The 25,226-nt window shown below is 41.1% G+C and overlaps 1 protein-coding gene across 3 annotated transcripts in view; it reads left to right on the top strand.

Annotated features, from left to right (window-relative positions):
* The window catches only part of LOC142390967 (A-type voltage-gated potassium channel KCND3-like), a 109,533-nt gene extending 84,678 nt beyond the window's left edge, over positions 1–24,855 (top strand). For all 3 annotated transcript variants that reach the window (XM_075476868.1, XM_075476869.1, XM_075476870.1), the window contains 6 exons: positions 629–797; positions 16,435–16,536; positions 19,252–19,284; positions 19,439–19,531; positions 20,467–20,726; positions 21,578–24,855. In XM_075476868.1, coding sequence (XP_075332983.1) covers positions 629–797; positions 16,435–16,536; positions 19,252–19,284; positions 19,439–19,531; positions 20,467–20,726; positions 21,578–21,752 — 832 coding nt within the window. In that variant the 3' untranslated portion in view covers positions 21,753–24,855. The remainder of the gene's footprint in view (positions 1–628; positions 798–16,434; positions 16,537–19,251; positions 19,285–19,438; positions 19,532–20,466; positions 20,727–21,577) is intronic.
* Positions 24,856–25,226: the final 371 nt, after the last annotated feature.

Consider the following 25,226-nt stretch of genomic DNA (forward strand, 5'->3'; position numbering starts at 1 on the left):
AGCTTCTTGTTTAGGTGGAAAACAGGAACAAATCCCTTGCTTTTTTTATCTCATGAATAAGACATGAACACCATTAGAAATAAACATTGCTTTTCCAACTTAACTTGTGCTCATTTAGCGTTTGGATTTCTTTTCGTCTTTCTTTTCCATCCTCTGGTGATACCTGCACACAGGTTTCTTCCCTAAGAAAGGAATACAATGTAATGTAGTTATTGTAATTGTGTTGTCTGTCTTTGAGCTCGCGAAAAATTGCTTTTGACTTGCAAATATTTCAGACATAATTGGGATAAATGACTTTTGGGAAATGTCCCTGGCATTCACAGTGTCCTCTTTGTTCTCCTCTGTAAAGGTTAATAGTATCTGCTCCCAGTTAGTGAGTCAGTGGACATAACTGTGCCATTAGGTGACAGAGGAGGTTTGGTTGGAGCCCCCCTCTTTTCTTTGGGGGGGGCAGCGTCAGCTGATCAGGTTTTATTCTGTTACTATTAATACATGCAGCAAAGGGAAGCCTGAAAAAAGATGAAAGCATCAGTGTGCAGAGAATTGAAATGAATTATTATGTAGAGTGAGCGTGTCCTCATAACAAAATGTTTTGCTAAATATACCGTCTCTTTCTCCCCTCTAACAGGTACGGAGACATGGTGCCTAAGACGATTGCAGGGAAGATCTTCGGCTCAATCTGCTCTCTGAGCGGGGTCCTGGTAATTGCCCTCCCTGTCCCTGTCATCGTGTCCAACTTTAGCCGCATCTATCACCAGAACCAGAGAGCTGACAAGCGGCGGGCGCAGAAGGTACAGGTGAACACGGTTTTATTTCCCTTCAGATGAGCCTCAGAGGGTTGGATCTACAGGTTTCTAGCCCAGAGGGGAGCTCTGACGTCTCTCTCTCCAAGAGGAGGGGACTCCACAGGGTTCAGGTCTTCTCTGAGATTAAAGTGTGTACAATGTGCAGTCTCACATTAATAATAGGTCTGCAGTCACCAGCCTTTCCTTTGAGTATCACCCATTTATTTTTCACCACTCTCTCATTTGAACTGTAAACTACAATTCTGACCTTCCTATGTTTCCATGTGCTTAAAGAAGCAGTTTTAGAGGGATACTTACCTCCCTATATTCTTATAATTATTGTAAAGTTTCTATATGCAGCTTAAAGCAAGAGATATCAAACTTGCATTGGCCAGTGAATGATCATTTTGTATTCTCCATTGACCGACAGATAATCCTGTTAAAGAAATTAACTCTTTTTTGAGACATTTGCTGGAACCTTACTTTTTAGTCTGCCCAAAGGACTGCTGCAACTCTACCTTATCAGCAAGGCCACTTGAAGCAGCTACAGCCTGGGTAAAGCATGGCCTAGTCCCAAAGTCATATGTATATTTGCTCATTTCAGAAAGATGTAAGCTGCTGGCTCTGGTCAGTGAGCTGAGAGGTGCTGGAATCTTTCTCTATGTCCACAGACAGTCCCAACGTGAAGAAATCCATCAGCTGTGGAAATGTGCCTTACTCCCTGTTCCATTCTTTTTTCCCTCTCTCTCAAAAGGCTGGTTGTCTCTGACTTTCAGGCTTGATCATAAACTGCCTTAGATTGTTAAATATGTTCACCAGATGGGCTGATTTGAACAGCTGAGGAAGTTTTGCTGCATATTTTGACCATCTACTGCAAAACGTTCCCTGAGGACTGTCACTGTGCTTCAGAGCGAAACAGTGCAAACAAACGTGACTGTTACGTTCATGACAGCACAAAATCATTTTTGTTTGAAACATAGTAAATCTCTGGCTCTATACTTTTGGATTTAAGCTTTTATTGACGCATTGACCCTCACCCTCTGGATTCACTAACACACAGTGTTTGTTGAATTGTGAGATGATGCTCTTGCTTGCCTGGTCCCATGACTTTGAAGGCTGCCAAGTAAAAACCACAAATAAAACACACATTTTGGTCTCTCATCACTGCTCTCACTTAAACTAGGCTCAACAGTAACTTTTTTTTTTACGACTACAATTCTAGACAGCTTGCCAACAGATCACTGCGCAGCTGGTATCACTGCGTCATGTTTTTTACACGAGCTCAAAGCTAGTCTAGGGGCATTAATATTTGTTTGCATATTTTTTCACGTTATCAAATGATCATGGACACCCAGGAGCTCAGGTCAACATAGATTAGAAAACTTTAGATTGGTGGTATGCAACAAGAAGAACTCTCAGGTTACCGCTTTCAAAAGTTCCCGAGCAAATAAGTGACAACAGACGATTCTAAACAGCCCCCTCCTCCACAATCTTTTCTTGTTCCTCCTTGGGCTTTCCACTGCATTCTCATACCAGATGAGACATGTAACCCCTCCTGTGAGTTCTGCATCTACCCTGGACTCTTATTCCAGCTGTGCCCACACAGAAAAAAAAAGGGCACTTTGGAGGCATCCTAATTAGATTCCCAAACCACCTCAGCTGAATCCTTTCAGAACAAAGGAGCTTTGCTCCATGTCTGTAATGCTGAGCCCAAACACCCTACTGGGAAAAGTCATTCAGGCCCATGTTCTCATGGTCATAGTCTTTCTATTTCATGACTATATAATCATAGGGCATTGAAAATTGAAAGCTTTGCCTCTGACCGCATACCTCATTCCAAAAGCTGTGGGAGAAGGTAAACCTGGCAATTATTTTAAAATGGATTATCTAATTCTATTATCACCAAATGGAAAGGATAAACAAAAGCCAAAAGGCTTTTCCACCACCTGCCAATATTAAGCTCATGTGTTAGGAAGGGATTTATGACCGCTAATGAAGCCAGAACCTACACTTTATAAAACCATAACAAATAATAACAAAGCCACAGTAAATTTGGACATCTGAGTGAAATCTGACAGTTGGTGGGTTGCATGACCACTGTCAGTCAAATCCGAGAGAAAAATAAAACAAAAAAACCCACTGAAATAAATTTAAAGAGACAGATTTCAGGCTCTGTGTATTCGGAATGTCAATTTTGATATTGCAGATGAAACCAAAGTAATATTTGCAACCTTTCAGAGGATTTAAAGCTGCAATAATTTGCTCTCTCTCTCCTACAGTCAGTGATGAACTAGGTTTTCCTAATTGTGCTGTGTGCTTAGGAAAAACCTGTATTATTGTGCAACATATCAAATTACCCCAAACCAAAGTACTCCTGTAAATCCGCAAGCTAAGTGCTTTCATTACTCCAATCTGATCCAAAACTCTGCTGCCTATATCTGAAAATAGCCTGTCGGAGAAGAAGATATCAGCCATTTCCCCTTTTCTGCTTAATTTAATTTGTTTATGTTTACTGAGATTTTACGTCTAGCAGAAACACACACACACACACAAACAGGCACAGATTTTTAATGAGACTGATGAAATTTTTGTTTAAACTGTGTGAAGTTAAAGTTCCTGTCTTCCCTTGGGTAAATAGCCCAGCCTTTGATCCTTTAAAAAATCATTTTGTGCAGTTTCTATGAGCCAAACTGGGGAACAGCATCAGCTGGCTCACATACAAAACTGGGCTGGTAATCATAGTTTGAGGGCAAGCCTGACAGTTTTTGTTCTCTGGAGATAGATAGTGTTTGCTTGGAGCTGGCAGACATGCACACACTGACACATATTTTCAGAGTCCATTCCTCTCTCTCATCATTGTCATTCACACCTCTCCGACAGAGGCTTTTTTCACTCCTTCGGCTCATTCTTACACCTCTTACCTCATCTCTGCTCCTCTGCCTCCATCCATTACCACAACCCCCTCCCTACCCTGCTTTCCGTCTCACCCTCTCTCTGATTAATGCAATCCATCTTGGAACATGCTCTCTGGTTGCAGTTTAAATCTGTTTAAAGTCCAGCAACTGTGGCCTGACTGCTGTCCAGTTTTAACTAACCGTAACCTTGTCTGCCGAGCAAGATTCTTTTGTAACATGGCAAAGTACACAGGGAGTTCAAGACACAGAGAGGGATCCAAAGGAGTGTTGGAAAGTTAGGGAAATTATCTTGATGAGAATAAAGGTAAGAGGAGATGAGGGGTATAGATGGAGATAAAAGATAAGAAAGGAGCAGAGGGAAGAAGAAGGGAGAGTGTCAAGAGGGGAAAGAGCTTGAGGCAACGTGTGTCCTAATGCTGTGTTCTTTCCTGAAATAGCTATCACCCAGATGAGGTGTTGGCTGGAAGGAAGGTGTATGTCTATCTCCCTGTTTGTTTGTGTATGTTTGTGCTTCTGTTGAGTCACTATCCCCGTACGCATCTGTTCGTGTGCGTTTGCACACACTGTGCTTCCTGTCAGTTTCGTCTTGACCTTGATCAGTCTCACTTTAATGCGGGTTCTCTGAGATGCAGTGTGGTGCAGTGTCCCAGCTCTCAGTACCAGACACCCACACCTTCAGAAGTGCCCACCAATGGACCACTGTAGCATGACAAAGCTGCCCTCATTAACTAGTGCTAAATGACTCTTCAGGCACTTGAATGTCTCTTTGGCTCGCCTGAGGTGAGGTCAGCAATTTACCCAAGCACCAGTATATCCGATGGATTGCTTTTCTCCCGTTCATAACAGCATGACTAAAACACCTTATCATCGCCTTCACGATGATATTACACCTGGATGCTTTGATCTTTAAGAGAGTTATTACTATGGCAAATCAAGATCTAAGTGCCATAGAGGATGATGGATTTGCAAATATGATACTTTAAAGCGTTTAAGAGATGCAATCTGTGTCATCTCTAGCTTTAATTAGCTAGCAGGATTAAGTGCTGCTTGGTATTTATGCTTATGTTCCTGAGACCAGTGAAGTGTGCCCTCAATTTCACATTGTGCTTTTGTGGAAGTTATATTGCTAAGTGTTTGTTAAACTAGAACATCCTTTCTGCTATGTATCCACTATAAAGTAAAATCATTCTATCACTTGCAGATGGTCACTCCACCACTTCGCTCAAGACAAAATCATTAAAACTATTAACAGATTAACCCCTAACTTAATGCTAAATATTTAAACTTCTTGGAGCTTAAACTCTTATGACTTTTCTTATTTTCTGAATTTTCCATTGCATCTTCATGAGGATGTTATTTGTAGATATTTAAAGTCCCTGGATGAATTACTCTGATATTTAAATTTGTATAAGACAAACTATAATAAATTACCTAATGCTGACCCACTTTTCACCAGAATCAGGTTCAAAATCTAAACTGTCCTTTGTTTTTTACGATCAAACACACTCCAAAACTAGAGATCGTGACTCAGCTGTACTTCATGTTTAACGCTGATTAGCATTACAAAGTTCCACAGAAAACCTCTGGAATATAATGGGCTGAATATTAACATGCTATAATTGGAGTCATTGGAGTAGATCAGCGTCTATGTTTGTGTGAATAGTAAATTCCTAGTAAGTGAGATGGATCTTTCGCAGCTATTTTACATGATCACACGCTACATAACTTTAATGTGTTACTTTTTGGATTGAAGGCTTGCAGACAAGGCGGTAACCTCAGCGTATGACAGAGCCATTATCATTGCAAGGTCTGCTCTTTCGCTGCTAATGACAGCTGCGATTTTTAATACCCCCCAGAACCATGAATTACTCAGGCATGCCATATTCTTCAACACCCCATTACTACCCTCAGCAGAACATGTAGTGTTCTTTAATGCTCAATAACCTAGATGACATATGACCTCCTCTGTCATTAAACCAACCATTTGCAACTGTCACTGGTAATTTACTGTAGCAAAACGTCATTTGCTCAATGCTTACTGACAGTTACGTTTTGCAGAAAATCCATTCCTCCTCAGTTCATTTCTTAGAATAAGCCTATGTTTAACTGGGAGTAAAGTAGGATAGGCATTTTATATTGCTTTTTACAGTACTAAAACTACAAGAAGGGAGCAGATGAGGCAAAAGGGAGGGGAAATTATTGAAGGGAGTGCAGCATCAGTTCCCCCAGCATTTTCCAGTCTCCTCCTCCATCTCCCTCCCATTCCTTCCTTTTTTCTCCCTATTACACACTTCTCTCTTCCTTCCCCAACCCCCATTCACATCCATCTTCATTGAGGTCTAATTGTTAGCTGTGTGCTGGGCTCCCATTACAATTAGCCATCCATCTGGGTGGTGGTTGAAAGACAGCCCCTGATATATCTCACTGCACAAAGGAAAGATACATGAGGATGCCACCAGTTGCTGCCTGTGACATCAGGGAAAACACAGTGGAGATACGGAGACATATTTTCTACTCTGCATACACTATAGTATGTCGGGTGGCTGCTTTTGTTCTGCAATGAACTGAACTATGACTTTTTGTCTGCCTCTGTCTATATCCGTAAAGTGATCTGAAACAACTTTAGTTTCTCCGCAGACATTATTTGCATAAAGGAAATAAGAACCTGAGGAAGGACTGATAGCATACCTAAATAAAGAAAATATTTAAATAGGGAATTACAAAGAGCAAGTGAGATTGAGGGATTAAAAAAGATTGGGATGTAATTAAAATGAGCCTAACCTAACTCTCCTGGAGAGGAGGATCCGTTGGATAGTCGAACCTCGGATCCAGGAGGTGCAGTGTGGTTTTTGTCTTAGCTGTGGAACAGTGGCATCGCCGGCAGTAAGTCGGACATGTTTCCTGTGAGGGTTGGACTCCGTCAGGGCTGCCCTTTGTCACCGACTCTGTTTTAAATTTCATGGACAGAATTTCTAGGTGCAGTCAGGGTGTTGAGGGGGTCCGTTTTGGCGACCTCAGAATCGGGTCTCTGCTTTTTGCGGATGATGTGGTTCTGTTGGCGTCGTCGGGCCGTGACCTTCAGCTCTCACTGGAGCGGTACTGAGTTTGAAGCGGCCGGGATGAGAATCAGCACCTCCAAATCCGAGACCATGGTACTCAGCCGGAAAAGGGTGGAATGCTCTCTCCGGGTCGGGAATGAGATCCTTCCCCAAGTGGAGGAGTTCAAGTATCTCGGGGTCTTGTTCACGAGTGAGGGAAGAATGGAGCAGGAGATTGACAGACGGATCGGTGCGGCGTCTGCAGTGATGCGGGCTCTGCACCGCCCCGTCGGGGTGAAGAAGGAGCTGAGCCAGAAGGCGAAGCTCTCGATTTACCGGTCAATCTATATTCCTACCCTCACCTATGGTCACGAGCTGTGGGTAGTGACCGAAAGAACGAGATCGCGAATACAAGTGGCCGAAATGAGTTTCCTCCGCAGGGTGTCTGGGCTCTCCCTTAGAGATAGGGTGAGAAGCTCGGTCATCCAGGAGGGGCTCGGAGTAGAACCGCTGCTCCTCCGCATCGAGAGGAGTCAGATGAGGTGGCTCGGGCATCTGGTTAGGATGCCTCCTGGACGCCTCCCTGGTGAGGTGTTCCGGGCCCGTCCCACTGGGAGGAGGCCCCGGGGAAGACCCAGGACACGTTGGAGAGACTACGTCTCTCGGCTGGCCTGGGAACGTCTCGGGGTCCCCCTGGAAGAGCTGGAGGAAGTGGCCGGGGACAGGGACGTCTGGGTATCTCTGCTCAAGCTGCTGCACCCGAAAAAGCGGTAGATGATGCATGGAAGAATGGATGGATGGATATATATACAAGTTAGTATTGAAGGTTCTCAGCATACCTGAAGGACAAAATTGATTGTTTAGAAACAAAAGCCTCATGCAAGAACCATCAAATGACCTGATTCATTCAGGCAGTTACAAGTAATATATGAGAATCTATGACACTTATTTTTGGAAATTAAATTAACCAGGATTAGACATGTGAAATGAAAGTGTGGATAGTTTTATCTTCCCTATTGGTGGAAGAACGCTGGTTGGAAAAAGAGTCAATGAATATAAATCATCCTCTTGCAATTCTAAAGTTTTACATATCAATCTTCTTAACAACGTTGAGGTTTACAGCTATGGCCTCACATTTTACTCTAGAATACTTTGGTAAACGGAAGAGTTCATCAATTTTTTTATCTTAGTGTGTATTAACCTAACTTTGACACCTGGTAAATTGGATTTTTGTATTTTGTCCCTATAGATCGAACTTTAGAATTGTTTGATGGTGTACTTTGTTTTTCACATGACAGTCAAAAGCCTTCATCAGATTGACACAAAGTTTGAATATGAAACTGCAATCCAGTATTAATCCAGTCCGATATTTCCTGTTCATATCCTTATAGTTCTTTTAGGTTTGGAGATTTTTATAATATGTTGGCTCCAAAACACACAACGATCTGCCACAACTAAAAAAAAAACAAGATCAATTAAATAACCTCATTAAATCTCTCAAATTAACTTTTACCATTAAGCAGATGGCATTAATCAAATTGGTACAAATGATTAATAGGTTTGTGCACTGCGGTAACTTGACAAAACTGACCTTAAGCTCTCTTAAAAGCAAACCTTACAGACAAAATGAAGAGATTTATGATAGCAATATAATCATGTTCTTGCATGAAGCCCAGTTTCTCTCTATGATCAGCTTTTGATACAGCCGTCGTCTTTTCTGTGCCACTTTGGATGGCTTGTTAATCATTGATTCATTTGTTGGTTGGTCTACCCACTGATATACTCATAAAAGAAAAACATTTCCCTCACTTCAACTAAAAAATCTGTCTCTGCACTAACCAGTTGTTGGCTCCAAACCTATCGAATGTTAAAATGTCCGAGTTACATAGCTCATAAGAATTACTTTAGCCTGAAGCTAACATGGCAGAAAAACAAAAACAAGTTCTTCTCCTTCTCACTCCCTTTGCTCTAAATGATCTCACGATAGTTTTAGCCTTCCCTCTGAAGATGGAAGTTAAAATGTGGAGATGACCTCAGGCTGAGTGTTTTGTCCTTCTCTGCAATCAATAAAGTTGTCTGTGCATTCTTAGACGATAGACAAAAAAGGGAGACAGGAGGATGTTGATGAAAAAAAAAGAAAACAAAAAAGAAAAGAAAACCTCAGCATCGCAAGAGCTAGCAGAGAGAGAGAGACATACTTTTATCTATAAAGAGCAGGTAATTCAGGCTTAGAAAAGGTGGTTAATTTCTTGAGTGGTGTTAGTTTGAGGTTAAGCTGTCTTTCCTACAGATATCTGTCGGCCAAGGCTGTGGGACTTGCCAAGGCCAAGGACTTGATTTCCTCAGAATCAATTTCGCTATTGTCCAGAGTTTCCTGCTCTCCTCCCAGATGGATTTTCTATTGGTCCATTTTCCCAAGTTTCTCCTTTCTTTTCCCTTTGGCTCTCTTGTTGTTTGTCTCACTTTTTTTTCCCCCTTTACGTGTCTATGTTATCTTATAGCAACACACCTCAAAGGAAGTAACTGACTTATTTCCTTGTGGCACAGCTGTCAGCCTGTATAAAAGCAACTCTTAAGCTGAGTGGCAGCTGCCAAACAAAATGAGACTCGTCCACAGTTATTTCTGTGTGGGTGTGGGGGTGTACTTCCTCATAAAATGGTCTCTTCTTTAACTTGTGTGCTTCCAAGGCAGGCCTGAGGCAGAACCTAATCTTGTCTCATAGCTCGATTGCTCCACTTTTCACTCAGTCAGATCCTCTACAGGCAGTCTAACACCGCTGTAACTCACAAGGTGCCATACATTTTTTAACTTCTACTTTCAAATGAAAGATGAACTTCTAACAAAACTTCCTGGCTGTGTTCTGTGGCTGTGTGAATGTGTAGCCTTTTTTAATCATGCAATGGTATGCCAGCTTAGATTGCTTCGTTGGCAGCAAAAATTTTGTTTTAAAAAATGATTGATCCTATATAGAAATATCTGGACTTTTTAAGTCAGCCATACTGAGCATCCTTATTGAGATTGATTGGCAGTTGTTGGAATATCTTGGATTCTTTTAAAGCTGCTTTCACCAAAATCTAAAGTTAAGCTGGAATCTAATTGTATTTTTTTGTCTACAACACACATATCTACTGTACATCATATGGCCTGTTACGATGACTATGGTTCAATTTCTTGGTTTTGTGATGCCCTATTTCCAATTTCTGGTTCCTTTGAGTCTAAGCTGTCCTGCTACTCGCTCTTGCCATACATAAGGTCATTTTCCAGGCTAATTAATTGGGCAGTTGTAGCACAAAAACAGCCTGTAAATGTACCTGGATGTGCTTAGAAGCTGTTTCTTTACCCTTAAGTACCATTCACAACAACACACACTTTATCCATGGCTTATAAACTGTAGCACAAGGTTATTTACTTGCTCCCCAGCTGGTGCACGGCCCACCAGCTGATACCAATCAAATGCAGACACTGAGGCTGCCCTCCAGGTTGAAATGAAGAAGAAAATTGCATGTCTCATTTTTCCTCAAAAACTTTTTTTTTTCTTTTTACATTTGCTATTTTAAAAAACAAATTTAACGATGCATCCTCACACTGAATTGGGACTTTGAAATATGATTTCACTCATCCTTGAAAATCCTTAAAGGGACACTATGTAATAAATTAAGTCATTTATTAGCTCAAATCAACATATTCATTCATAAATTAGTCCTCATTGGTGTAAAATGATCTCTGTCAAAAATCTCACTTATCCTCCTGAGTGAAGAATAACTTGTCTGTATCTACATAGAGCAGGTAAGCTCTATGGAGGCTGCCATGTCCTTCCGGTCTATGAAAAACGACGAAGTGCCGAGAGGGACATAAAGCACTTCGAATCGCGATTTCCCCACCAGGCCTACAAGCAGAAATTACGTCATTGTGACGTCATTTCCGCCAAATGGCTTATTACAGCCGCTAATGCTAAATAGATTTTATTCCTTGGTACATATGTCTTTGTGTTCATTAGCTTTCTTTTTGTAAGTGCATCATCTTCTTCTTTTTATTATTATTCCTATGCTCCCCCTGGATATCTTCTTTTTGGCGTTATGCTCACATTTGTAAACTGTTATTTTGTTGATTTAATAATAAAGTTTAAAAAAAAATGCTAAATAGATTTTATCTCGTAAATGATCCCACTAATAATGCATTGATTGTTACCAAACTTCTGCCGTAGTACACATAGGCTCTTAACTCACAAAACGAGGCATTAGAAAGTTTGTAAGTTTACCGGGAGTTTATTTACCGCTGCTAATGCTCCTATTGCTAACGCAGGCTAATGCTAACGCTGCGTCGACGTCACTTCCGGTAACTCCCGGAATATGACTAATTGCATTGCTTGCACACCAAAGGAGATGTTATGTTATCTGACATGTTATCTGTCATCTGTATTCATAGTGTTGTTGTATGTGTGTTATGTAATCCTTTGTACTGTGTGTCTTGATTTCTTTTTGTTTGTATGGACCTTGAGTCTGAAGCTATAGCTTCTTGAATCTTGACACATTCCGCTTGCCGTAGTTCAAGAAGTTGCAGCGCACATTTGAAAACGTGAGGCGCTAGAGAGCAAATTCATTCAACTTTGCAAAATAAAATTGCACCACTAGATGGGGGAAGAAATTACATAGTGTCCCTTTAAGCATTTTGAGCCATAAAGACAAATTTTCCATCCAAGTTGATAACATTTGAGTGATTCGCCAACTGCTGCATAACAATTTGCAGGGCAGCTTTCTGTAAACCTGTGATCAAAAGTAGCTTCAATGCAAAGGAAAATACTTTTCCACTTCTGAATACAGCTATCTCTGCAATGGCACTGAACACTTTTTGATATCTCATTTCCATTTTTCAATTTTAGCCATGTGATGTGTCAAAATGTATACAGCCTAACAAAACAAAATAATAACTCAAGCATACCAAGAAGAAGAGGAAGAAGGCAACTAAATGTAAATGGACTGTACTTGTATAGCGCTTTTCTAGTCTAGCTGACCACTCAAAGCGCTTTTAACACTACCTGCCACATTCACCCATTCACTTACACACTCATACAGCAAGTTTTAGTCTATACAGCTATGTGCTTCCAATTACATTCACACACATTCATACACCGATGGATGCATCGGTAGGCAACGTGGGGTTCAGTTGTCTTGCCCAAGGACAAGTCGAACCAATTGGTGGGCGACTGCTCTTCCTTCTGAGCTACAGCCGCTGATATGCAAGAGAAACATGAGTGATGTCTTGAGAGTTAGGATGAACCTCACAGATTAATGACTACAGCAAGGATTCATGCCCATTAAATGTAAGTAATGAGGCAAATCAAGGTCTTCACCAGGGGTGATATGGGACTGAGCCAGAAGTCAAACCCCATGTTCTCTCAACTTCTTCATGCGTGTTGGGTTTGTATAGGTGAAATATCCCCATTTGCATATATTCAGGAGAAGTTTCTTTGCAGCTACAATTCCAAGGTGCACAGCAATCTACACATGAAATTAAACTTCAAAGGTCTCTGCAGAAATTGCCTAATTTAATTTGTGCAGTTAAACAAAGCATGTCACATCATGAACAATGCCAAATGATCATTAATGTAGAGATATGCAAGAGATCTTTTTTCCTCCAAATAAGAAATGCCTCATCTAGCTGTACAGGTTTAAATTAATGATTTTAACATGCGGGAGGATACATTGAAACAATGAGTATTTTACTGTTTCTTTTTTTTTTCTTTATTTAATTACAAGGAATTCCTGAGAAGTAAATTGTTTTGAATTGGCTCATATATTTGTACAGCACTGGAAAACAGCAGTTACCAAGAAGAGTTATTGATTGGTCGCCTCAGAGGGATCAGCATATTGAGTTATCTTATGGAAAGTAGTGCTTTGGGATTGTAAGACCAGGACCACAATCCTTAGTGGGTTTATGTTGGTGCCCGTTGGATATTCTATGTCATTTTTAAACTATGTAAATCAACTATTTAGTCAATCTTTCTAAAGGCAGATGCGTTCAACAATGTGGGTGTATTTTATGGAAAATGTATAAAACTGAGTATGTTCAGTATTTGAATTGCATTTATCCGTCCAATTATGTATTTGAGCGGTGTCCTCTGATACTCAGCATTGGCTTTGAGATCTGAGTTAGATTTGTGAAGATATCTAAGATTATTTGGCAGCTTGAGCCTCAGTGTGTTTACACGTCTTAAGAGGTGGATTTATGCCATTTCTGTGATCGTTTGTGTTGCGATGTGCTGCCCACGCAAGATGTTTTTGACGTCTAAACCTGTACATGACTATCTGTATATATATGTAGGTGCTGATAAAAGCCTTTTTTGTTTTTGCTGATTCATCAGCAACAATTCGGGCTCAATCTGCCATGTTGTGGTAATGCCTGAAAGCAAAGGTGGGCCTCAGACACAAGTGTCCTGGGGTTCGTTTCACATAGCAGGTTCAACCAACTCTGAGTCTATTCCTGATCTCTGAGTTGATCTACTCTGAGACTGAAAACCCTGAGTTTTCGGTTCCAGAAACGCTGATTTGAGTGAGGTTAATCAACTCTGAGTAAGTTCACCTTGAGTTTAGCGCGTGCACCACAACTTTAAAAAGCCAGCATCAATGGAGCCCCAATTCAACGAGTCACCTTGGCAACGGGGAAGAGGAGGGGCTACGTTTTTCACCAACCTCGAATTGGAAATCTTAATGTGCTCATACGGCGAGTTTCAATACGTTTTTAGAAATAAGTGCACCGCTGCAGCAGCAAAAGTGTAAGTTTAAATGTAGTCCTTTGAAATCACAATAATATTACAGGGAAACTGCTTGAATGGTAGCCCATTCATTTATTTCATTTAGGTGCAATCCCGCGGGGGAGAAGCGCACTTGGCACCAGTTTAAGATGAAATATAAAAACATTGTTCAAACAGGTGAGACCTCGGCATGGAGGTACCTCATTTTGATCATGTTTTACACTGTAAAATAAATATTAAGTGGCTATTTGACTGTGCAGTTATTTTATTCCCAACATAATGCTGTTTTCACACACATAAACTATGTCTTCTCATCTATATCATCCATCCATCCATTATCTATACACCGCTGAATCCGTCAGTCGGGTCGCGGGGGGGCTGGAGCCTTTCCCAGAGGTCAATGGGCAAGAGGCGGGGTACACCCTGGACAGGCCGCCAGCCCATCACAGGGCCACATAGAGACAAACGAGACAAACAACCATACACACTCACAGTCACTCCGAAGGACAATTTAGAGTCATCATCTATATCATGTTCTGTTAAATAATTAAGCCTATTTAAACTAACACAGACTTCTACTGAGCCAACAGAAAGAAGGCAGATGCCCGTAAAACGGGCGGTGGCCACCACCTCTAACGGGAGGGCAGTGGCTGAGGGAGTCCCCGGAGGGAATGCACCCCCAAGACACGAGTGCCTTTATAAAATATAATAGGCCTATATATTTCTTTTTTAAGCCTATTCATACAAATATTTATTTGTCTTTTATGTCTTTTTTTTCTTTTGTCCCAACACATTCTGATGGTGCCGCTCAAAAAGATAATTGTCTGTAAATGCAAAAATCTATGCGCGGTCTGATAACCATCTCCGACGAATATTTATTTCTCTGCGCAATAATGCTGCACCTTCATCCACGGGATCGTTGTCAAAAGGACATGTTCGTGAAAAAAGTCGCCTCCTACTGTGCCTAATGGACTTCTAGAAGTAGAAGAACTCGCTCTGCTGACTGAATGAATGAGGAAATCAAATGGCGTGTGTGGCTGAAAGAGGGCGGAGACAGAAAGAAACTCAAGGTTTCTTGAATAAAACCTGGTCCCGACCAGGTTAGGTTCAGAGAGTCTGTTACTCCGGTAACTGACCGAGAGGTTAAGTTACCTCTCTTTGTGAAACAGGCTAGAGTTACCCCTCTTTCTCGGGGTTGAGTTACCTCCCTTTGTGAAACGGAAAACTCAGGGTTTCCCTCATTTCAGGGTTAACCAACTCAGAGTTTTCACTAAACCTGCTACCTGAAACGGACCTCTGGTCCCAGAGGCCCTGGGAGTCTTTCAGAAAAATGCAAAAGTAGATTTAGTCTATCAAGACATGTTCTTTACACGCCCTCCATTATCTCTGTGCTGCTTGGCAACCATTGCGACAGTCACAGGCTCCTGATTACATAGTGACCTGGTGAGACAGTTCTATTGGTAAAGCGTTAAGATGGGGTTATCCTGAAGGCCTGTGGGAATGCTGTGCCAGCACAAATGTACATGGAGTGTGAGGGTACAAAGAGAGTGAGGAAAACGTGTCAAGGAGAGCAGGAGGAAGGATGAGATGATAATACCAGAGAAAAGGAGACGATAAACAATTTCAGGGGAGCTGCTTATGTTTGCTTGCCATTCACATGCACTCTTGTTCATCTGTCCTTCCCCACTTTAGATTACTAACTCACAGTATGAGCTATCTGCAGGTCAGCAAACATTAACATGTTTTAAATGCAAAGTGAGAGGATGAGCTTGAATTACCATTTATTACCATACTCTTACTGAAGCTGATATTCCTGCTGCAACTTCACAGCATATAGTTTGCATGTATATTTATGGAAATTAGCTTGTGACAATGACACATACATGCATAAGCACATGGAAATAAGCAAACATACATAGAAACTATCTATTAACCCCCCCCCCCAGTGGTAAATCAGCCCTCTTATAAACATGGCTTCTCTTTGCTCATCTATTACACAGCTTGAGTTATTCTTCCTCAGTGAATCTATGATTCTAATTGAAATGCAGAAAGGAGAGCAACAGAAAGATCTCTTTGTCGCTGCACTGAGCTTCAAATCCAACTCCTGACTTGGTGGGAAAATGGCAGGCCTTTAAAAAGTGAACGAGTTTGATTACACTATCCAATTAAAGCAGTTATCCAGGTATCTTAGTGATTATTAGGACCAGCTTTTTAACTTCTGCTAACATAAAATGACACATTTCACAAACCTTTGGTGGACACAGGATCATTTCACCACGTAAAGTTACACATGTAAAAACTAATTCTGTCCAAGTTCTTCCTTGTATCCCTTCTCTTCTTCTTGTTCATCTTTGTAGCTGACTGCCTCATACAAGAACTTCGACAGCTTGAGAAAAAGAGACATTGCACTAACCATGATGTACCAGCCTGATAAGTAAGGCTGTGTTTAAGTCAACACTGTCACAATGGAGTCAAGAAGTCACGCTGGCATAAATTAACATTTACATGATTTATTTTGCAAAAAATAAATACATAAACAAAAAAATAGATGAAAAATTCTAGCGAAGCCCAAATAACTTGAATTCAGTGCTTTAAATGATACACTTTACAGAATGACATTTTGCTGCTTGTTTTATGCAGGACTTACCTGTTCTACTCTAAGATGCCACTCGAACCGATTTTCAACCCAAGTAATGTGTTATCGTGCAGTGTCCATAAATCGTTCATAAGTATATCTGAAGATCAGAGTGAACTTATCTCAGGAGATCAGAGAGAATGCTTTAGTAGCCCATGTTGTCTATGATCCATAAGATGACTACTGAAATATCAAGCATGCTGAAGTTCAAATCAGCACTGTGTCCAGATGAATCCCAATCATCCTGGTGGAGGATGTGGTACAGGCACTCACTAACAGGGGATTTCTTTGCTCTCCTTCTTTTTGCAGAAAGCCCGCTTGGCAAGGATACGAATATCCAAGAAAGGGAGCTCGAATGCCTTCCTCCACAGCAAGCGTAATGGCCTGTTCAACGAAGCTTTAGAGCTCACGGTAAGACTCGCCACATTATGTCACAAAATACCAAACAACAGAGAAACTTTTGTCCATTTTCTTAACTTATTACACTAGAGCCCGGACCTCTCTGAGTCTGGCTTGTCCATCCATTAATTATCCCAGCATCCCTTCAGAGCAGCTAACTGTGATCTCATTGGGTAGGCAGCACATTTAATGTGAGCATCTCTGAAGCTAGCTGCCCAGCTGAGGAACAGGCTCGAGGCAATGCAGCAGGAAATGTAAACACAACTCATGGATGTTCCCTGCCTCACCAAAATGTTGCGGTTTATAAGCACCATGGTGGCCCAGGGCCTGACACAGCACAAAAACAAGTGCTTCCTCCACCCTCTCACTCATTCTCTAAGAGTCTTCATTGCGTTATCTCTCCTCAGCAGCACCAGTGAAACTCGAGCTAGGGCTGAATAATGCAACAAATTTACAGCCATGCCTGCAGAGACAGTAAACTTTGAAGAGTGGGGTTTTTATCTTTAGTTTTCATATGTATGTTTAGCGTTTTATTGATTATAAACAAGGGGTCACGAATACAGCTTGCATTAACAGTAAACACTGGTGGATAAAGTCGCCTCGTTAAAGCTTCTCCTAAAATTTAAGATTACTTTTCAAAATTGGAAAGACAGACAAGTGTTTTTCGAAAGTTACATACTAACAGGACTTTTCTTTGCACTCTGAAAATACTGTACTCAATGTTTACAGCTCAGTTTCAAAGTCCTGGCTTATGTGATTATATTCCATGTTTGATTCACTGTTCCATGAATTATTTAGTTAGCGAACATCATTACTTGCAGTGGGAATTATACCACTTTTCTGGTAAATATTTCACATGAGCGAAAATAAGCATAATTGGGCTCATGAAGTGACAGACTGCTTGTGTTTAAAGTCAACAGCTTATAAATCAGTCGGCCCCAATCAACTTACCAGTCAGTCCCAAGTTTCCCAACATTAAACCATTGACAGGTAAAGTGTAGAAAGTTGATGATATTGCGACATCTTGATGTGCTGGACTTTGACACATGCCACTCACATAAATATTGCTTCAGGACCCCCCCTGTCACAACAAATACCTGAGTGTGTTGACAGGTCCTCTAACCTCCCTGTAACAAGCTTGATCCCACCCTCCAGCTCACATGATCCAAATAATCTGTGGCTAAAATCTCAGTGCCAGAATCAACACCACTCCCCTGGAGAGCCTGACCTGTGCTACAACATTTCAGAATTATTTCAGCAGCATGAGGGGGGGCCTACACAATGTTAGGCAGATGGTTTCAATGCTGTGGCTGATGAGTGGGCAAGGCTAAAAAAATGTTAATTACTGTCAAATGTTAAACTGTGAGTAGGCTTCTAACAAACAATATGCCCAGCACCATGCAGAGCGACACAGTGTGTTTTGTCACCCAGCAGATCAAGCTGTTTCCACTCTACAGTATGGTGGCCACATGGGTGGTGAGCCATAGCCGCCTCCAGACAGATTGCTGATACAGGCTCGCAGTTCATGTATAGAGCGGGCCAGAAATAGCTCTCTCCTAAACACCTGTGTTCTGCTGCTTTGTTAGCTACACATAAGCAGCATGAACTCAGGTGAGCATTAGAAAACTGAGTCATTAGCACAGGAAGTCCCGGTCAGCAAAGAAGCCTCTTCTCCCATCACCCACCACAGGCTTTACAAACAGAAAATTGCTACTACACATCTTCCTAACATGGCATTTTGCTTGCCTCTTGGTACTGCTGTGCCACATGCAGGCTGAGGGCAGGACTGTTTGGCTCTTTGTTTTTTTTCATAAACAGCTCAACTACAGATTTTGTTTGGGAAAACTGATGCAACCCATTGAAAGTCTACAAGTGAGACACAGCTGTAATTCTGACAAGAACACTGATGACATTCTGCTGTAAACAGAAGAAGCAGCTTCACAGGTTTAAACTAAGAACATCTTGTCAAATTTTCGAGCAAATAATGTTGAATAATGGGGTTTTTTTGGGCAACGTCTTTCTAAATCTTTGAGAAAAAACTGAGACTTTTAACTTGAATAGACATCTGTTCCATATATTGCCTTAGGCAACACTAAATAAATGCTTACTATAGTCTTTAATTCTTCTTCAGGTTGTGACATCATTATACTTTATTTGAGTAATAATTCAGAGTAAAAAATCTTACAAAAAATTAAAGTAAATTAGATATTTTATGGTTGCTTTACTTTGTTAGCAGATTTGTATGCTTCTCACCAGCTCTCTGACACACCTTGACACTGCCCAGAAATGACTGCTGTTTCCAAACCACAACAGAGCTAGAAGCAGCACCCACTTGTTTCAGCAAACTTATATACACAAATAAACACATAACCAGGGCACAGTCTAAAGGAAACGGAATATGGAAAACAAGTCATTAGCAAGTTGCCTATAGCGAACCTTTGCAACAACAGGCAAGGAGGCAAAATGTCACAATGGAAATTTTTTATGAGCTGTATGCTGAATATCTATCAGATGTGAGCTGTGTTAGAAATCCCCCTCCCTGCACGGATCAGTGCACTGTCTCCATTGACGTTAGAAGAAATACCTCTTAGGGTCGGAATTGTTAATGTTCTCTGTGTCTGACTGGCATGATGGCAGTCCTGACGGCTGTCTCTCTCAGCTCTGAACCATGAACACGAGTAAAGCTCTACCTGTCTGTTCTCCTTTTGTCTCCCTCTCCAACTCAAGCAACTTCCATACAAGATGAACCTTTCAGATCAGGTACTGAGACAGCAGTTGGCAGCACACCTCCCACATCAGATAAGCATCTTCCTGAAAGAGATTGTTGTGTAACATACGTGTGTGTGTGTGTGTGTGTGTGTGTGTGTGTGTGTGTGTGTGTGTGTGTGTGTGTGTGTGTGTGTGTTTGCTTCAGAGTTCCACTGAAGAGGAGCAACGTTTAAGCAAGTCTACCTCTCTTTTGGAGAGTCAGCATCACCACCTGCTGCACTGTCTGGAGAAAACCACTGTGAGTGCACACATGTTATATGTACTGTATATACACATACTAATCTATATACATACATGTGTGTGTGTGTGTGTGTGTGTGTGTGTGTGTGTGTGTGTGTGTGTGTGAAGTATTTTTTTCTTCAGAATCACACCAAAACTCAACTATGTATGTTCTAAAATATTAATGTAAAATCCAAAACTGCACTCATCCACAGCACAGTTCTCTGTGGGCATTGCTCATTAGATGAAAATAACCCACATCTTTGCACAGTACAGTACTTCTGTATCCTTGCTCACTATACTGTACACTGTAGCATGATGTCCAGTACACTAGATTTCCCTTATGATACACGCTTGCCTGCCTATATGGCATACAACACTGTTTTTCTCAGCCAAGCACAAACAGAAGAATCTAGCACGTGCTGTTGCACAGCCACCCAAATCTCATTATTCACCGTTCATATTTGTGAAGACAGACCACACAGCGGCCAGTGGAAGTTATTTTTTTTGTACAGTAGGTCAAACATTAGTAAACAAGTTGTCTGTTAACATACTGAGCTAAAAAGCAAGACAGATTTAAGTCCAATATTCATTCCACTTTTGCTCTCATCCAACTTTACTGACGGGAACAGCAGAGTTCAGTGTAATTCTCTTTGGGCTCGTCACCAGGGCCGACCCCCTCTCATGTGCATGTAGTTCGGTGATGCATTGTTATTTGAAAAGTATTGACTACAACCGCTTTGTGGAAATTGTACATGTACTCCAACACAATAACAAATGGCTGAGCACAGCCATTCACACCTAAATAAAGAATAGTCCCGCATTCCTAGAGAAGTTATTGACTCAGGCAGTCAAGCATAAAATCAAGCCATACACGGTACATGGTCACAAATGCAAACATTTAAACATGAGATCTGATTTGTAACTCTCTGTCTTCCTGCCTTTGCTTTGAAGAACCACGAGTTTGTGGATGAACAGTATTATCAGCAGAGCTACCTGGAGTCAGGGTTGCAGAATTACCCGTCTCAAAGCCCCTCCATCTCTAGCCAAGATGGTGTGACAGGGACGTGCTGCACCCGCCGAAGCAAGAAGCACCACGCCCCTTTACCGAATGCCAGTGCCCCAGCACACATGCAGCCTTTGACACACTCGCACACACACCAACAAGACTTGCAGGAGCTCAGCACCATCCACATCCAGCCCCTCGGCACCAGGTAAGATCGGGATTCCCAAAGGATATGGCGAAAAGATTCAGAGAAGATATCACAAAAAGCCTCTCTTACTGTGCTACAATGGATAGCGTGTAAATCTTGTGCACATTTGCCCCAGCTTATCTGGTAGATAAAAAAAGGAAAAAAATGTTTTTGTTGAATATTCTTTATTCCTTTCACTTCTCATCTGGTATCAGAACATCTTCATGTGTTCATGTCTAGGTTCTAACCAGATTCACTGTGCAGGATAATAGCCAGAAATTAACAACCCTCTACTGTCCAATACCATTAGCTTAGTCATCTACTATATAACTAATGACATCCGATAGCTGGCCAATTTACTCTCAGATAGGCTTCATAACATTTAGAGATCTGTGAAAAAGCATTTTGTACTAAATGAGCAAATTTCCTTCAATAGATAAATGTTAAAGTATACTTGGTTCTAAAGAGTTAATCTAATTTAAAGCACCACTCAACCACATAATGCCTACCTAACACACACACAGAGAAAACACAAAACGACATAAGTATCCCAGTGGAGCTGTTTCTCTGGCTATCTGACAAAATGTTTTGAATAGTTATGAACCTTCTATATTTGGTTTGGTCCACATACTTGTGGCCAAAACATATTTTCTGTTTTCTCTGATCTCCCGCTTTTGCTTAAAAAAAGATTTCATGAGCACTGATGAAAATCTGCGTAGAAAGAAGTTACCATTAATTCTTCCTCAACTACAGCTGGTCTGGGAAAAGAAAAAAAAATCCATTTCCCTGAAACTCTGTGCCCCTTTTAGCAATTTCTTTTTAGGGGCGGGGGGATTATCCTAATCCTTGATTTTCTTTCATTTTTCCTGTAGTCGTTCCAGTCTGAACATGCGCGTAGATGAGCCAGCACCTCTGAACTGCCAGAGCAGCCAGATCACCACAGCAATCATCAGCATTCCCACACCGCCGGTGACGACTCCCGATGGCGACGCTCATCTGCCTGCCGGCCCCACTCACCAAAATGTTGTGAAGGTGTCCGCACTGTGAAGACTATAGTGCAGGCATGTCACAGAGAAAGACAGATAAAGACTTACAAAGACAGACTGAAGGACAGAGGAGGACTCAGAATGATGGAGGAGAGGGCATTCGGAGTCCTAGTCTTGCCCTGGTGGCGCGTGCCCTCTGCTGGTCATGTACTGCAACAGCACGGGCTCCCTGTACAGATGGAAGATGTCAGTAAGACACGGTATCTTAATGTTCATGGTTGGACTACATGTGTGTTCGTATGCGAGTTTGAGTGAAAGAGTGGAGAGGATGAGTAGGGAGGAATTTCACATAAAGAAGCGAGTGAATTCCTCCAAGTGTCAGAGCTGAGTTCCCAGAGTAAGTCATGTGTCACTGTGCACAAAGCACCTTTTGGTTTTTTTTGAGGATTTGTGTTTCAGTTTCACTCAATTTTTGTTTACCAGGAGATAGAAGGGAAAATTAAGAAAACTCAATAGGAAAGAACAAAAAAACAAAACAAACAAATAATCAAAGCTTTTTCTCACACTGCCCTTTTGTTTAATGGGATTTTGGTCCACTTACCAGTTGACGTATAAATATGCCACCAATCCTTTTCAGGTCCAATATTATTCCACTTTAGTATCAATACTTAAAAATATGAAATGTGGTAGGTGTCTCTGTGATGGCCTTACCAACGAGTTTCATATTTATGAAAGAGTGTATGTGAATCTTTGCTTGATAGGAAAATTGCAACGTTTCAGAAAAGGAAGTGTGTGTGTGTGTGTGTGTGTGTGTGTGTGTGTGTGTGTGTGTGTGTGCGTGCGTGCGTGCGTGCGTGCGTGTGTGTGTGTGTGTGTGTTTCTCTCAGTTGATTGAAAACTCTTGTTTCGATTCTTCTGGAAGTCTCTATGGCTCAGCATAAGGTATATTTGACTAGCTGCCACTCTGAAAGGTTCACTGCACATATTTCTGTCCAAAATTCTCAGCTGCGAGACTTTTACATGACATGTGCCTGTTTTGCCAGATCAAAAACAGATTCATTTGTTTTTGTAGTGTTCTGAATTTTCTCCCCCTTCTTTTCGCTTTTGGTTCTCACAGCTCGTCAAAATGAACTAAACTTGCTTGACAAACAAAAAAAGTTGATTTTGAATCCGCACTTCTACAATTTAGAAGCACAAGGCGTTTGCTGAGAATTTCTGACACAAATCCGCCCTGAGCCAGTGATCCTTGTGAATATTGTTAATAGAATATTTTGTAATATTTGACCATCGTTCGGCAGACCCAGTGAAGCTGTCCTCATGTTCTCACTCTCCTCTTTTCATCCTTCACTTTCTGGTTGTTGTCCTGTTGTATCCCCACCTTCTGTGTGAACAACAGTATGCTTTTAGTAGCCTTTATAGCTGTCAATGTTTTTCTTCCCCAAACTCAGAAGGAATTTTTCAGAGTTGTTGATTATATATGTACTCTGCGTGGTTAGGAACTTGATGTTTGTACTTTTTGTCCTCCTTGGTGTTTCAAAGGACTTTTTTTTTTTTTTTTTTTTTCACTTTTTACTTTATCTTCCGGAGACTTTAAAGCAGGGATTCCTGTTGTAACGGTGACAAGGGAGACGCAGCGGAGGACACTGGATGTACCATCAACAGGTCTCTGTCATCAAAAATCTGTACCTTCCCAAAACATACCCTAAGCATCACTTCCCATCAAAGTCAACCTTTGTAACTGTGGATGGTGACATTTTAGCTCGATTTGCCTTTTTCATCTTGAATGTCATTTTGGGTTAAGCAGCCTTGGAGACATTTCCGTCTGTCTTTAAGTCAGTGAAACTACAGCTGGGGGCTTCACCAAAAAAAAAAAAAAATAGTACAAAAAGGGAAGGGCAGTTTCAGTTGTAGCAGACTGACCACCAACTTATGCTCTGCATAGAAGAAAAATGATTACCAAGAGCACACAGACGGGGCTACAGACGCAGCAGTGTCTGCAGGTTCAAAAGCAATACTGGAATTGGTGTTATTTTATGTCTGTTCACCGGTAGCTGATAACAGTTTTTTGTTTGTTTTGTTTTTCTTTTGTTTTGTTTTGTTTTAGGGGTTTTTCTCTGCAGCATTAGACAATTTTACAACTGTTAAACTTGCAGCAAACGTATCACAATCTTGTAGAAATATGTATGTATTTAATTAGCTTGAGACGGAGCCATCTGGAAAGTTTAACCAGTTTTGCATATGCATTTGTACTCAGATTTTAAAAAAACACATATCACATTAGCCAAGGGGTGGATCTATATATATATATATATATATAGAGAGAGAGAGAGAGAGAGAGAGAGAGAGAGAGAGAGAGAGAGAGATATGTAGATATACACAGTATATTGGTATCATATCAGAGCATCGTTTCATGAAATCCTGTTGGACTCCTCTGTTGTGCTCCACCCAGAGAAAACTAAAACTATTCTGCAGAGTTGGGAGTGGACAGGATGTGTTTTACCTCTGATATTCCTAGTGGTGGTCTAGTACTATTGTTGGTAACTTAGTACTGTACAAAGTGACAACAACTGCCTAGATCCAGTAATAGTGTTTAGTCAAACTGTGCTCAAATTTACATGGTTAAAATTAAAAAAAAAAGAGGACAAGCACAGGCAAACAGAGCTTTTTTTAGTGGTAATTTTTACAGTGAGGTTAAAAACATTGACTTCATATTCACAGCATAAAGTCTGACGTCAAGAGTCTATTGAAGTCCACAGGAGTATGACATGGGTGACGGCAGAAGTGAGGCTCCCTTTCTTTTTATGCTAATGACAGTGATTCCTGCTTCCCTGTTTTTACAACAGGTTCTTTTGTGTCAGCTGCACTTTCAAATGACACAGTTTGAAATATTATGTAAGCATATATTCAGCTCAAAGTGTCAAGGGATTGCACTTTTATTTACAATCAACAAAAACAGGTCTGTGGTTGTGTCTTTCTCTGTTATGTACTCTTCTTTGATTGTCTTCTCTCTGGACTCACTCAGTTTTCCTCTCACTCTTTGCTTTGCCCTCTATGCCACCTGTCGTTGTTGAGACTACTGCTGTGCGTATCTTGTCAGGTGTTGAATATTATTTATGACCTTGTCTTGTGTCCCGACTGTGAAACGCCGGATAAAACATCTATATCTGCCACAAATGCGCGGTGTTTGGGCTCACTTCTTTGCCTTTAAATTGCTCTGTGTGTCCAAGTGTGTAAACGCGAGTTTTTTGGTTTGTACATATTTAGCTTCAGGACTGTTTTTATTTCCAAAAGAGCAGTCTTTGTGTTGACCTAAATGTTCATATCCAAGTGCTGAGCCTTCAGGCCATCAGTTTTAAGGAGCACCCTGGGATGGAGAAAATGGGTCTTGAAGAGTACAAAATCTTGATAAACCCTGATGTCTCCAACTTTATCTGCAACTTTAGGAGAAAACACTAAACTTAGAATAATGTAAGGACACGGAATGCTGTGCTGAAGTGCAACCTCATTCAGGGACAAAATCAATTATCTTGATTTG

The sequence above is a fragment of the Odontesthes bonariensis genome, chromosome 10 (genome assembly GCF_027942865.1).
Source record: "Odontesthes bonariensis isolate fOdoBon6 chromosome 10, fOdoBon6.hap1, whole genome shotgun sequence".
NCBI lineage: Eukaryota > Metazoa > Chordata > Actinopteri > Atheriniformes > Atherinopsidae > Odontesthes > Odontesthes bonariensis.